An 11,627-nucleotide genomic window follows, 5' to 3' on the forward strand; every position below is an offset into this window, starting at 1 on the left:
CAAATTAAAAAGACCGTGGGACTGATTTTGTATTAAAAAAAATGGAAATAGTTTTGAAAAGGAACTACTAAGAAGGAATATCATGAACCAGGTTGGCATCTATTGAGGGGGAAAGCAAAGACTTGAAGTCCTGTACATTCATTTTGGCATTCTTATCAAATCCAGTATGCTAGTTGCAGTAACTTCAAACACATTGCCAATGCAATAGTAAATCGAGGTACTTCCTTCAACAGGATTTGTTTTGTTGATCATGTGTGATTAGAATTGGGCTGATACTATCCATACCCTGCTGCTATGCCTACATAGAACATATATCCTGTTGATTTCAGAGATTTATTTGCAAGTTTGTATGTTTGAAGTAGCAGCTTTGATCTGAAATTGTTCTGCTCCTTTTTGATGCAATGAAAGCAGAAGATGATTTCAAGGGCTGGCTTGAACATTACAGTGTGTGTGTGTGTGTGTGTGTGTGTGTGTGTGTGTATGTGTGTGTGTGTGTTTGTTCGGGGGAAGAATCCCATCCATCCATCATATGTCTTCATTCATTTATTTAGAGGACACCCCTAAGGTGGCTAGCATTTTTTTCTTTAAAAAATATCTACGTTACAAAATTAAATTAAATCCAACAACATTTAAAACAGCAAATACAAAACACAGGCAGTACTACAACATATAACAGAATACAACAGGTGCCACCTCTCTTTCAATTTAACTCAAAACAGCTCCAGTCCAAAATGCCATCAACTGGCTTTGGAAAACCTGTCAGAACAATTCCCCTCTCCTCCAGATAGAGGAAATACCAAAGTTTGGGCATGGCCATCGGCAAAGCCCTCCTTTGGGTTCCCACTAGCTTCACTTTAGTTAAGGTCAGTTCCAACAAGGTACCATCAATTGGTCTTAGAACTTTGCCAAGTTGATATAGATGGACACCATCCTTTGAGGAGATTGTCCATGTCATCATACAGACACAGGATGGATAGACAGGAAAATTAGAATATGTTGAATAGAGATGCATTTCTGAAAACCTGGGGATAAACACATTCTATGAAGCTTGGGGTAATCATTGGACCAATGATCCCAAGATGTTTGCATTGTGTTTACAGATAGTCATCTCTCTCATACACACACATTAGGGAAATTTATACTGCACATACAGGAATGCATTTGAAGCAGAAAGAGACTGAGCTTTACATGCTATGTAAAAATGTGTTTTGGTCATCCTGTTTTTGGTGTGCAGTTTCAAACGCACATGCATCAGGTTTCAGATGTGTGAAAAATGATGCCCTCAGTGCCCTAGCACTAGATTTCATAATTATCTGGTGGGCACGCAGATAAATGGGTTTACAGTTATGTTTCAGCCCTTTTGCATATGCCTATCACCTCCATATGCAAATCAATATGTTCTTATGATAGCATCTCACATGGTAAAATTTCAATCTCTTGCAAGTTTACCCAAGGGAACAGGACTGCAAACCCCGCAGCACCTTAAAATGAAAAGTAAAAGGGCTTTCCCCCCCCCCCCACATTATTTCCCCATGCCAAAAAGTATTAAGTTGTAGTTCAGTGCTGTAGAATTAAATGAGAAATAATAGAGAAAGTTTCCTGGAAGTTAGGAAGACAAACAAAATAACCATATCCTGATTCTTCTGCTTGCCTTCTACACAGTTCTTTGCCCAGGAAACTTCCCCCACTACTTCCAATTTAATTCTACCACATGAAACTGCAACTATGGACCTGTTGATGGAATAATGGGGTGGAGGGAGAAAGTAAACCTTTTTTAATCAAGAGGCTGTAATGTTCGAAAACCTGAGAGCAGATACTAATTCCTGTGTTCCCTGGGGAGGTCATTTGCTCCTTATGACTACTCTTGACCTAAGACTTTTGTGAACTAGGTACAATAGGAGAGGTCGTTACTAAGACAGAAAGGGGGAAACACACACACACACACATCAAGGAGAATTGTTCCATGCCACTTTTGCTTTTGGCTTCTTTGCTAAGGCTGCCAATATAGACAATATAATACTAGCAGAATGGGACAGAATAGGCATGCGGTGCATATATGTACACGCATGTTTGATGGATCATGTTCCTGTCCTTCCAGTGATGATGGGTAATCATAAAACCCAACTTAACTGTCTGGTTAGGTGGAGTTTACAGGCTCTCGGCACTGTTGGAGTAGTTAAAACCAGACGTAACATGCCAGTAAATCTAGCCCAAGGGAGATAATTGCTGCCAAATGTGAAATCTGTTATATGAGACAGTTGCTCATTGAAAACTAGGGATGAGCCCTCCCGCCCCTCCCTCCTGACTGATTTAACATGGGCCAGCATATAATCAGCAGACGGTAGTGACACTCAGCAACTCCCCGCCTGGCTGGGATTCATACTAATCGCCTAGAAATTAAAGGTCCCTTATCCTATTACCAACCCCTGAGCTATCCAGTGCCCATCTGGAAAAGAATATAATATAATACGGCTTTATTTTAAAGGCAACAAAATATTATGAGTCTTTTTTTTTTAGGGGAGGAGGGGGGAGAATAAAAGCAAAAACTGACTAGACCAAATATCTCTTTTCATTTAAAATAATTTCTCTCTGCAGGTGTAACAGATTGTACAGACATTTTACAAGAATAAACCAGCTTCTGTGATTCATATCTACAAATTGAAGAGTCTGGAGTTTGTTAGTGCAAACTACTGCTGACCTGCAGCATTTAAATCAGTAAACTTTGGATATCCTAAGCGGTCCATGAGAGTGGAACAGATGTCGTCGATTTGACTAATTTCCTCATGAGGCATGTTGTGTTGCCAAGCATGGATACTTGCTGGGGAAACTTCTCCTTCGTAAGGAAGGTAGAACAGATTGGTGGAGGTGGCAAATAATATTTGGTTTAAACTGGCAGGAGACAGAGGGATGCCCAGAAAGCCCGAGATGGTTTCGGCTGTCTTCTGGGGGAAGCTCACAAGGTCTTCAAACTTAAGGAGCAGATAATTTGCCGGCAGCAAATCCGCATTGATTCTTAGGGCAGCGGCTGTGTTTGCCACCCACAAATGGGACATCACAGAGACTGCGTTTGAATTTGAGTCAGAGAGCTCTTCCCGCAGTGGTTCATATTCAAAGGCGTAGCCTGAATTTAAACTGCACTTGTCTTTAAACAGCATAGTTAAATGCTGAGGCACCTTTCTCAAGGAGTAAAGGCTAGGCTGGCTTTTGTACAACATGGAGTAAACCCATGCCCGAGGGTCCCGTACTATATAGAGTGCTCTCAGTGAAGGACCGATGATTTCTTGAAAGAAAGGAAGCTTTAATGTCCAGCTCCCACTGCTCAGGCTGAGTACAGGTCGTGCATTGGGATAGAAGGCAAGGTGTCTCCTCAGTTCCTTAATGTATTCAGCATCTTTGTCCAAGCTACCTCTCAGCCGGTTTCTTTGCTCCACTATGGATTCTCTCTTCCTGGGACGCTTCTTCTTGTCTTTGCTAGGTGAAGAATGCTGAATCAATTTGTTTCTGCTGGTTTCATGTAAATGAATGTTTTGTAAATGGAGTTTTGTGTCTTTGACCAGAGACTGCAACCAACCCTGGAGAAGACGAAAGCGGCCACTCTGAACATCAGATGCCTTCCACTCACAGGCATCCACGAAGGAGTCAATCTCGAATTCTGTCTCGGGGATATCCAGATATCCTGTAGGGATCCTGATGTAGACAAAGTCGCTGCTGTTGAAAAACAGTTGCTTCAGGATTTCTGCACCTGAACTGGGGAGAGAGGTGATGACAACATCGGGCATGCTCACGGTGTGCCCTTGTTCCTTGTCTGCACTATGTTCTGTGCTCCTCACGTCGCTGCTCCACTTTGCACAGATGGGTTGTGTGCAAGAAGTCCACACGTCCACCAGTTCAACAAACCACAATGTGATGACTAGGATCAGAATCCAATGCAAAAGTTTGCTGAAGGAAATGTAGAACCGCCACTGAAAAGCCAATATGGCCAAGCTAATTCCCAAAACCAGCCCCACAATTATATTCACTTTAAATCCAAATGGGAAAGCAGTTCTGGGAGCCAGGGGCTGCTTTTCTACGACTTCTGTGCCCAAACCAAATCTAGTAACTTTTCCTTGAGTGATTACCTTAGCATAGCCACCAAATCCCAAATAACTGAACCTAGTCTTCAGATTTAGATAGTCGGTTGCCACAGAAAAAAACGTTTCTGTATTGTTGACACTTAGAGCCACCTGAAAGCCTGATCGGGCGTCCTCTATGAACCTACAGCTAGAAATATTGACATAAGGTCCATAGAACAGGTAGGCAATCCTTGCCGTGGTGCTTTTTGTGGCAAAAGTGACATTTACAAACTGTGTCCACCTCTTTTTGAACTCAGCTGCCTGCTCGGCCTCTTGTATCCTAGCAACAGGGCTATTTCCACGATGGTCAAGCCAAAACATTTTATAGTGAGCATCCCACACATCCATCATCGCTCCATTATATTTGTTCATAAATTTATATGGAACATATTTAAAATCAATGTCAAGGTTATGGAAAAAGGCACTGATGGAGTTGATGGGAGAGCTCTCCTCCTTTTCTATGTGGTCCACGACAAGTAATGTCTGCGGGTTCAGCAGGAGCAGGCAGCGGTACACGCTCTTCAGCTTCATCGCGGAGGAGTAGGCAGCCGCTGCCTCCCCGCTCACAAACATCATTTCACCGTGCTGAGAAGCTGTAATGATTTCACCGCCTGCGTCTCCAACTTCATCCGCAGTCCACTTAAGCCACTGAGTGCATTCTCCAAGCTGACCCTCAAAAGGCTGGTTGCACTGACTTGTGGGAGATGGAGCAAACACCAGGACGTTATTCAAGTGGCTAAGCTTAGGGCCATAGAGAGCTTCAGATACAAAAACCTGCCCATTGGGAGCAAAAGTAAATGAATTTTGATCCGGGTGTTCGTGCCCTGGGTTGAAGCTTCTCCACCCGTCAATCCAAGAATAAGGCTGAAAATGGACTATATCGTAGACAGCCCGGCCACCCAACTTTCCGGATTTAAAGGAAACAAAGGTGTTTGTCTGGGTGTTTGGCAACCCTGCGCCATATGTGACCACCCCCCAGTTAGGGAATATATGCATTTTAGCATTGCCATAATCAGGTGGAGGGTGTGGTGTGAGTCCCGGGTCATACCACAGGTATTCTGTGTGAAGGGTACTCCACCGCTGGGCGGTGGACGGCACCATGGGGCCATCCTTGGGGCGGTGCTTTCTAATTTGCTGTGCAAGCCAATTGCCCATGCCATTCTTCAACACAAATTTATCAAGGAACACAAGCTGGCTTTCTGGGCCATAAAACCAATTATAATTAGAATCTGCTATACCTACAGTCCTCTGAAAGCCTGGTAGAAGTGTAGCATAATAAAACCAAAAGTGCATTTTGAGCCAGTTGTTCCCAAAGTTATTAATCCCAAAGTGGCGGTGTGCCAGATAAATATACTGAGTGACCGATTTAGCCGTGTAACTACCGTAAGCCACTCCTTCATCCAAAGAACCATCGACAATATGATTGAGTAGAAACAAGGTTTTTTCCATCACATCCACTACGGTATGTTTCCAAGTGTTGGCCTGGGACTCCACGCCCCCTTCGGTGACAAGAGCCCCAATGAGCAGTGCTAGCATATTAGTGGCTTGGTGATTATGAAGAAGCTGCTTGCCCCAGGAACGTACTTTGGAATATTCATACAATTCCTCGCTCATGGCCCATATCTTGGCAAAATATTTTTGCCTCCTGCCGTCATCCAGCAAGGCATATAAGAAATCAAACGCTGTGGCAAAGCCAGTCAAAGAGTGCCCAAGTGGAACTTCATCCCCTGGGGCATTCTCCACCAGCCAGTCTTTGTAGCCAGCCATCCTGTCCATATATTCGACTGCAAAATCAAAGGCAGCTTTGTCCTCTGGGCACAGGAGACAATACAGTGCTAAGGGAGGAAGATTGTTCCCATAGATCTCATTCCACTTGGCTGCAAAATCAGCATGCTTGAGGGGAGGTAGGTAGTAGGATGGATTGGAGAGCATCACCGACACCGCACTTCGGATGGTTCTAAAAAGGTGCAGGTGGCTCATGCGCGATTTCTGCCTCAGCAATGGGGTCTCTTCAGCATTAAAATATAAGCTTGGATGGATGACGGCCTTTTTCATTTTCTCACTAGTCCTGAAAGCCTCCACTTTCTGCTCTTCGTACTGATCCACATTCTCTGCAAAAGCCACCCAGTCCGAATAATTACTTGCAGACTCTTCAACAGTAGAGAGCGCCAACATCACCAATGCTAGACATAAGGAATGTCCTGTAAACATTACAGCCATGATCCATTAGGCAGTTTCCTCTCTTCAGGCATACACCTCTTTGAAAAACACAGTGCTCAGATTTCAAACATGCGCTGAGCAGGGAAAACACACTGGAAAGCTTTCACAAAGAAAAAAAAACACACTTATGCCATGAGGTGCATCCACAATCCCCCACCGGTGAGGGATTTAGGTATGGCTCAGGAAAAAAGTTTAACTGCTGGTGCATTGCGCTGATACCACACAAATGCGCTGATAAATAAGCCACACAGAGAGCAAACGAGAATGTTACCTCAAAGTCTTCCATACATCCGAGGCTAAGGAGTCATTTGGTGTCTGAAGGAAGTCAGTCAAACAGTGAAATGTAGCAAAAAAAGCATCTCAGCTATTATGCACTGTTTTCTTTAACATTCAGGTATTCCAGGGGGAGCTTTACAAGCTAATATGTCTAGAAAAATACTATGGTGAAATAGAAAATGAATAGAATTTTGTATAGAACTATGAAATCCTGATTGTCTCTCCACCCTGTTTTGTCTGGTGTACAAGAAAGTTTGCTGTTCATTTTGGTGGGAGAAGACAGAGTCAACTGAGGGTCTCCTTCATCAGCCAGTCTTGGCAAAGCTGCCATAAGTTTCATACTTGTTCACCTCCATTTATGAAAGATTTGCTCGGACTGATTAATGTACCCCATGCCAGTAGAATTCATGTCGTCTCTGATTCTCTTCATGGTCCTGCAGAAATCAGCCCCTTGCTGCGGGTTTCGGCAAGCTCCATTCTCCTCAGCAGATAGGCAAATTAAAAAATCAAAAGCAGATGAAGCATTTTGTTCACCAACAGCCGGTTCTGAAGTCTTTCACTCTGACTGTTGATCTCATCTGCGGGGAAAAAAATAAGACACACATCCTTCAAACATGTACCCAAAGGATCATTACAAATCAGCCGTTCTAGAAAAGAGAACAGGAAAAAGTTTTGCTCACCAAATAAATCCGAATCACAATCAACTCCGCTCTTGGAAAGAATTATTCTGCGTTTTAAAAACGACCCTTGTATTTGCTGCACCATTCTAAATTGGGAGCTTTCTGAAATGCATGCTAAAATATCCCTACCTTGTCTTTATCAAACAGCATATTACCCTAATTTATTACCAGTGCCTTCAGAAGCAAAATACGGGGGATTTTTTTTAAGGCTTTACAAGCTAATAAAACCGAATGCAACTCCCTTTCCACCCCTGGGTGTTTTATCAAGGCTAAACATGCGTCCCTGGAGTGATGCCGTTAAGCAGAATTCGACAATATTTGTATTTCTCAGCAATAACCGTTCCTCCCACCTGCGAGGGAAGGCGCTTGCCAATCACTAGAGGGCGCTATGGGCTAATTAGTCCACCCGAGAACTTGGCCGAGGCGAAGAATTTCGAACAAGTTTTCTTTTTTCTCTTTTTGTGTCTGTCAAGATCTGCAAATATTTAAAAGTCATCGCCAACAGGACGCCGGCCCTACAGATCTTCCCCAGCGCCCTCCTCCCCTTGACGTGCTTGGCTAAAACAGAAGAGGTCGGAGGCAAAGGACTTTGTCGCCTTACCTGCCGCAGTCCACTTTTGGCAAGGCGCATCCCGACGGGGCAACGGCGGCGAGGACCGTCCGGCCGAGGGTCAGGTCGCCGCTTCCTCCGCCCGCTCTCCCCTTCCCCTTCCCAATGCGCTCCGACACCTCCAGCCCGCGTCTTCCTCGGCGAACTTCAGCAGCCGGCCCGAGGGCGAGCGCCTCCAACTTGGACAGCGACCAGAGCTGACAGCGACGAGGGGGGAGCGCCCGCTCTCCGCAGCCGGCCCGGCCCGTCCCGCCACGGCGCTCGCCGTCTCGCCCCAAACGCAGGAGTCCACACACTGATTGGGGGGGGGGGGGCAGGGGACGGAAAGGCTCGCGGCCAGCCAACTCCGGCCAAAAACTTGTCTTCCGCGGAGGCGGCCGAGGCGCCGCAGCCACTCGCCCGCGCGGACTTGGCGCGGAGTCGAGGCGGTTCCTCCGGCGGCTCTGCTCTTGCTCCGCGCTGCTCTCCGCGGGCTCGCCACCCCCGCGCCTCCGCCGCTCCGCTCCAGGGGCCAAGTCAGTCGCTCCGGCCGGCAGTTTGGGAGCTTCGGAGTCCGACGGCGAAGGGAGGATGCCGAACGATGACGCGCCGCCGCCGCCGCCGCAGCTCCCTCCAGCCGGGCGGAGCGAAGGCGGGCCCGGCTGTCTTAGCAATCGCAAGAGGGCTGCTCAGTTTCAGCTCCGCTTCGCAGCGCCTGCTGAGGCTCTCCCCCGCCCTCCCCCCCCCCCCGCTCGCGCGCACAACCGAGCATGTGCAGAAGCCGGGGCACATGACCTTCGCGAGACGCTGGAGCCCGGGCCCCGATTCCGCCCTCGAGAAGCCCCCCGCAATATGGGGGGGGGGTGCGCTCGTGCTAAGGGCGGGGAGCAGGCGCTTGCACCCAAAGATCGGAAAGCCCTCGCAGTCGGGAAGCCTTTGGGTGCGCCCATGACTTACCCAGGTGTCAATCATGACCCTCTTTCTTTCCGTTGGTTTGCGGCAGAACAGTGAGATTCGACTTCAGCGGCACCATACGGTTCAGGCTAGAAGAGTTCAAGAGTTCAGACTCCCTTGGCCAGTAGTGGGGAGCGCTGTCCCTTTTCTTTATATCCCATCCAGCCCAGTCCGAAAGTGGGAAGGGTTGGATCATTCTGTCTCTGGCAATCCTCAAAGGAACAAACGTCCAGTTCCTGAAGGTGGGGTAATTCACAAGTTCAGAATAGTGGTCTGTCCCCCCCTCCCCCCTCAATAGGAAGGTAGGAGTCTTATCTCTCTAGAGATGCTTATTTTCTTCCCTGAAGCTCTAATCAAGCTGGTTACCATATGCAGGGTACCCTGGCCTCCTTTACAAAGATTTTCTGTCTTTTGGCCAGGAATAGGCAGGAGGATGGGGGAGGCGGGGAGAGGGAGCAGGGGTCAGTTCCAGTGCTTTCTAGCCTCATCTCAGCCATCCTTACAGAAATGCTATTAGATCTTATGAGACAATGGTCAAGTAGCCAGCTGTGAGTGTTAAGTGCCTTCAAGTCACTTTTGACTTAGGGCAGCCTAGTGAATTCATGATGTCCATAGTGTCGCATAAATAACAGCCTTGCTCTGCTCTTGTAAACTCAAAGTGATATAGAGCAGGGAACAGAGATTTGAAGGACTTCAGGAAAAGGCTTCATTGACCTGGCCTGGCCTGGCCTAGTCCGTGGAAGGAGAAAGGGAATGGGAGGAGAAATAAAACTTCTGGGAGTGAGCAGAAAGGTCTCTTTTGTGCTGATTCATTTGAGGCAGACAAAACTATTAACCGAGGCCTGTAGGAAGAGGCCATTGTCATATGTGGGTTCAAGCAGAAGCTTCAAGGCAATAGAAACCCTTTAGAACAACTTTGAAGCTAAGAAACTTGTTTCATATTGAGATCCCTTAGGTCATGTACAGAGAGAGGGACAGAGTAATTGCAGTTTATCCTTTTCTTTTGAATTGCTTGCTCAATTTGATTCTACTCTGAGAGAATCTTTATGGATATTTTCTTTTCAATAAAATAATGCTTTATACCTTTTAAAGCTAGTAGTGGTTCTCTGTACCACATTGTACCTCCATCTTTCTGGGTATGCTGTTTTAAAAAGGTCCAGGAAGAAGGGGAGGATCGTTGTGCTGGCAAGTGGCTATTCCTTCAGTGGCCCACATGGTAATAAGCCACCCCCATGGCAAACAGGCACTGGATAGTAAGAGACACAGGTGAGGCCTCAGAATGGGGAAGGGAAGCTGGGAGTCCTGGCCTTCAGTATGGGCAATTTATGTAAAGGCCGGGTTGTGGTAGTGATTGAACACGCACAGAGAAAGGCCCTTCCTGGTGTTGCAGAAACTGGGTGGGTGGCATGTGACAGGCAGAGAGCATGGGCAGCCACTGGGATCCAGAAAACTTAGAGGGAATGTTGCAATAGGACCTGCAGGCCAGACTGTTCCTTCACAGCTTCTAAACTATACGAGGTCGTATTATTTAATTGCTGCTTTGTGTTCTTATCACTCTCCAAGGCTACTCTGTTCCAAGGTTTCTAGTTTCCCTTGGTGGCACGTTTTGCTGAGAGGACAGGCTAGCTATGATTCTGCACATAGGGACATTTACATTTCTTTTCTATTCTTTTCATTAAGTCCAGCAACTGGTCGCCTATATTTCTGGCCATATCTGCAACAATTTCACACTGGGCCATATCTGCAACAATTTTACACTAGTTGAAGTGTCTAAAACCAACTTTAAGGATAGCCCTGCGCAGAGTACTAGTCAGTCCCAAAGCAAATGTCTGGTGAAGGCTGAAACCATCTTCAATAGTAGTCCCATGTATGGCACTAGTCAGACCTAGATTTTCCAGCTGTTCCTGGAAATGATAGTTAACAACGAAGATAAGTAAAGAGAGAGAGAGATCAGAAGTCAGTAAGAGCCAGTCAGGGCAAAGAATCCTGCAATGAGAGACACAGCAACAGATGCATATTGGGAAAACAAAAGATGGGAGGAAAGTCCATCGTGTTTGGGTGGGTGGATGGGTGGTGAGGGGCTATACTAATGGTAACCACTGTTACTGGTAGTAATCTAGAGGCAAAGGGAACAGGCTGCACTGGAAATTGATCATGCTTAGTAAACTGCATGGAGTTCTCTCTTCCTAGCTTTCTTTGTTTATTTTAGTTTTTTATCAGTGACACCAGAATGCAGTTAATCACTTGGCCAAATATTTCATGCTGTCGGTTCCAAGGCGCTTTTATCTTGCTCTCTGCATAAGCAGCCCTGACTCATGTGACATAAAATGCCCTCAGAACAGTGGCGCCAACTAGGCTGGTGATTTGCCCTGTTTATGTTCCCAGAGGGCAAAACTGTGTCTGGACCTTCTAGTAGATTTTTTTATTAATATAAAGATTTTGATGTTAATACTATTACTATTCTACAGTGGCACTTGCCTTTGTCCAGTTCAGATCTAAGTGAGGGAAAGAGAGAGAGAACGAGAGAGCTGGAGAGAAGATGGAATTAGAGCAGATGAGTACATTATTTAGCAGACGGGTATGCACACACTCCAAATATTTAAATAAAGCTTTTAAAAAAAAATTAGCCTAAATCATGAATTAAGGATTAACTGCAAGCATGTCTGGGGAGATTCAAGTGGGTTCTCATGTTGGACTGAACCAGCAGAATGGGATCTTGGGATACTTGTGTACTATAAGCTAAATATAAGCAGGCAGTTTGATGTGGCAGTAAAGAAGGCAAATGCAGTCTCGGGC

General features: G+C 46.1%; 1 protein-coding gene across 2 annotated transcripts; it reads right to left on the reverse strand.

Annotated features, from left to right (window-relative positions):
* Positions 1-530: 530 nt before the first annotated feature.
* DSEL (dermatan sulfate epimerase like) lies at positions 531-8,606 on the reverse strand. Of its 2 annotated transcripts, none has more exons than XM_077352852.1 (2): positions 7,890-8,606; positions 531-7,186 (listed from the first exon to the last, which is right to left on the reverse strand). In XM_077352852.1, exon 2 carries the CDS (start codon positions 6,330-6,332, stop codon positions 2,688-2,690), a length of 3,645 nt encoding a protein of 1,214 aa, XP_077208967.1. In that variant the 5' UTR covers positions 6,333-7,186; positions 7,890-8,606; the 3' UTR covers positions 531-2,687. The 2 variants fall into 2 exon arrangements, with proteins under 2 accessions (XP_077208967.1, XP_077208968.1); XM_077352853.1 differs by lacking the exon at positions 7,890-8,606 and adding an exon at positions 7,289-7,562.
* Positions 8,607-11,627: the final 3,021 nt, after the last annotated feature.

This window comes from Paroedura picta, chromosome 9 (assembly GCF_049243985.1).
Source record: "Paroedura picta isolate Pp20150507F chromosome 9, Ppicta_v3.0, whole genome shotgun sequence".
Classification (NCBI taxonomy): Eukaryota; Metazoa; Chordata; class Lepidosauria; order Squamata; family Gekkonidae; genus Paroedura; species Paroedura picta.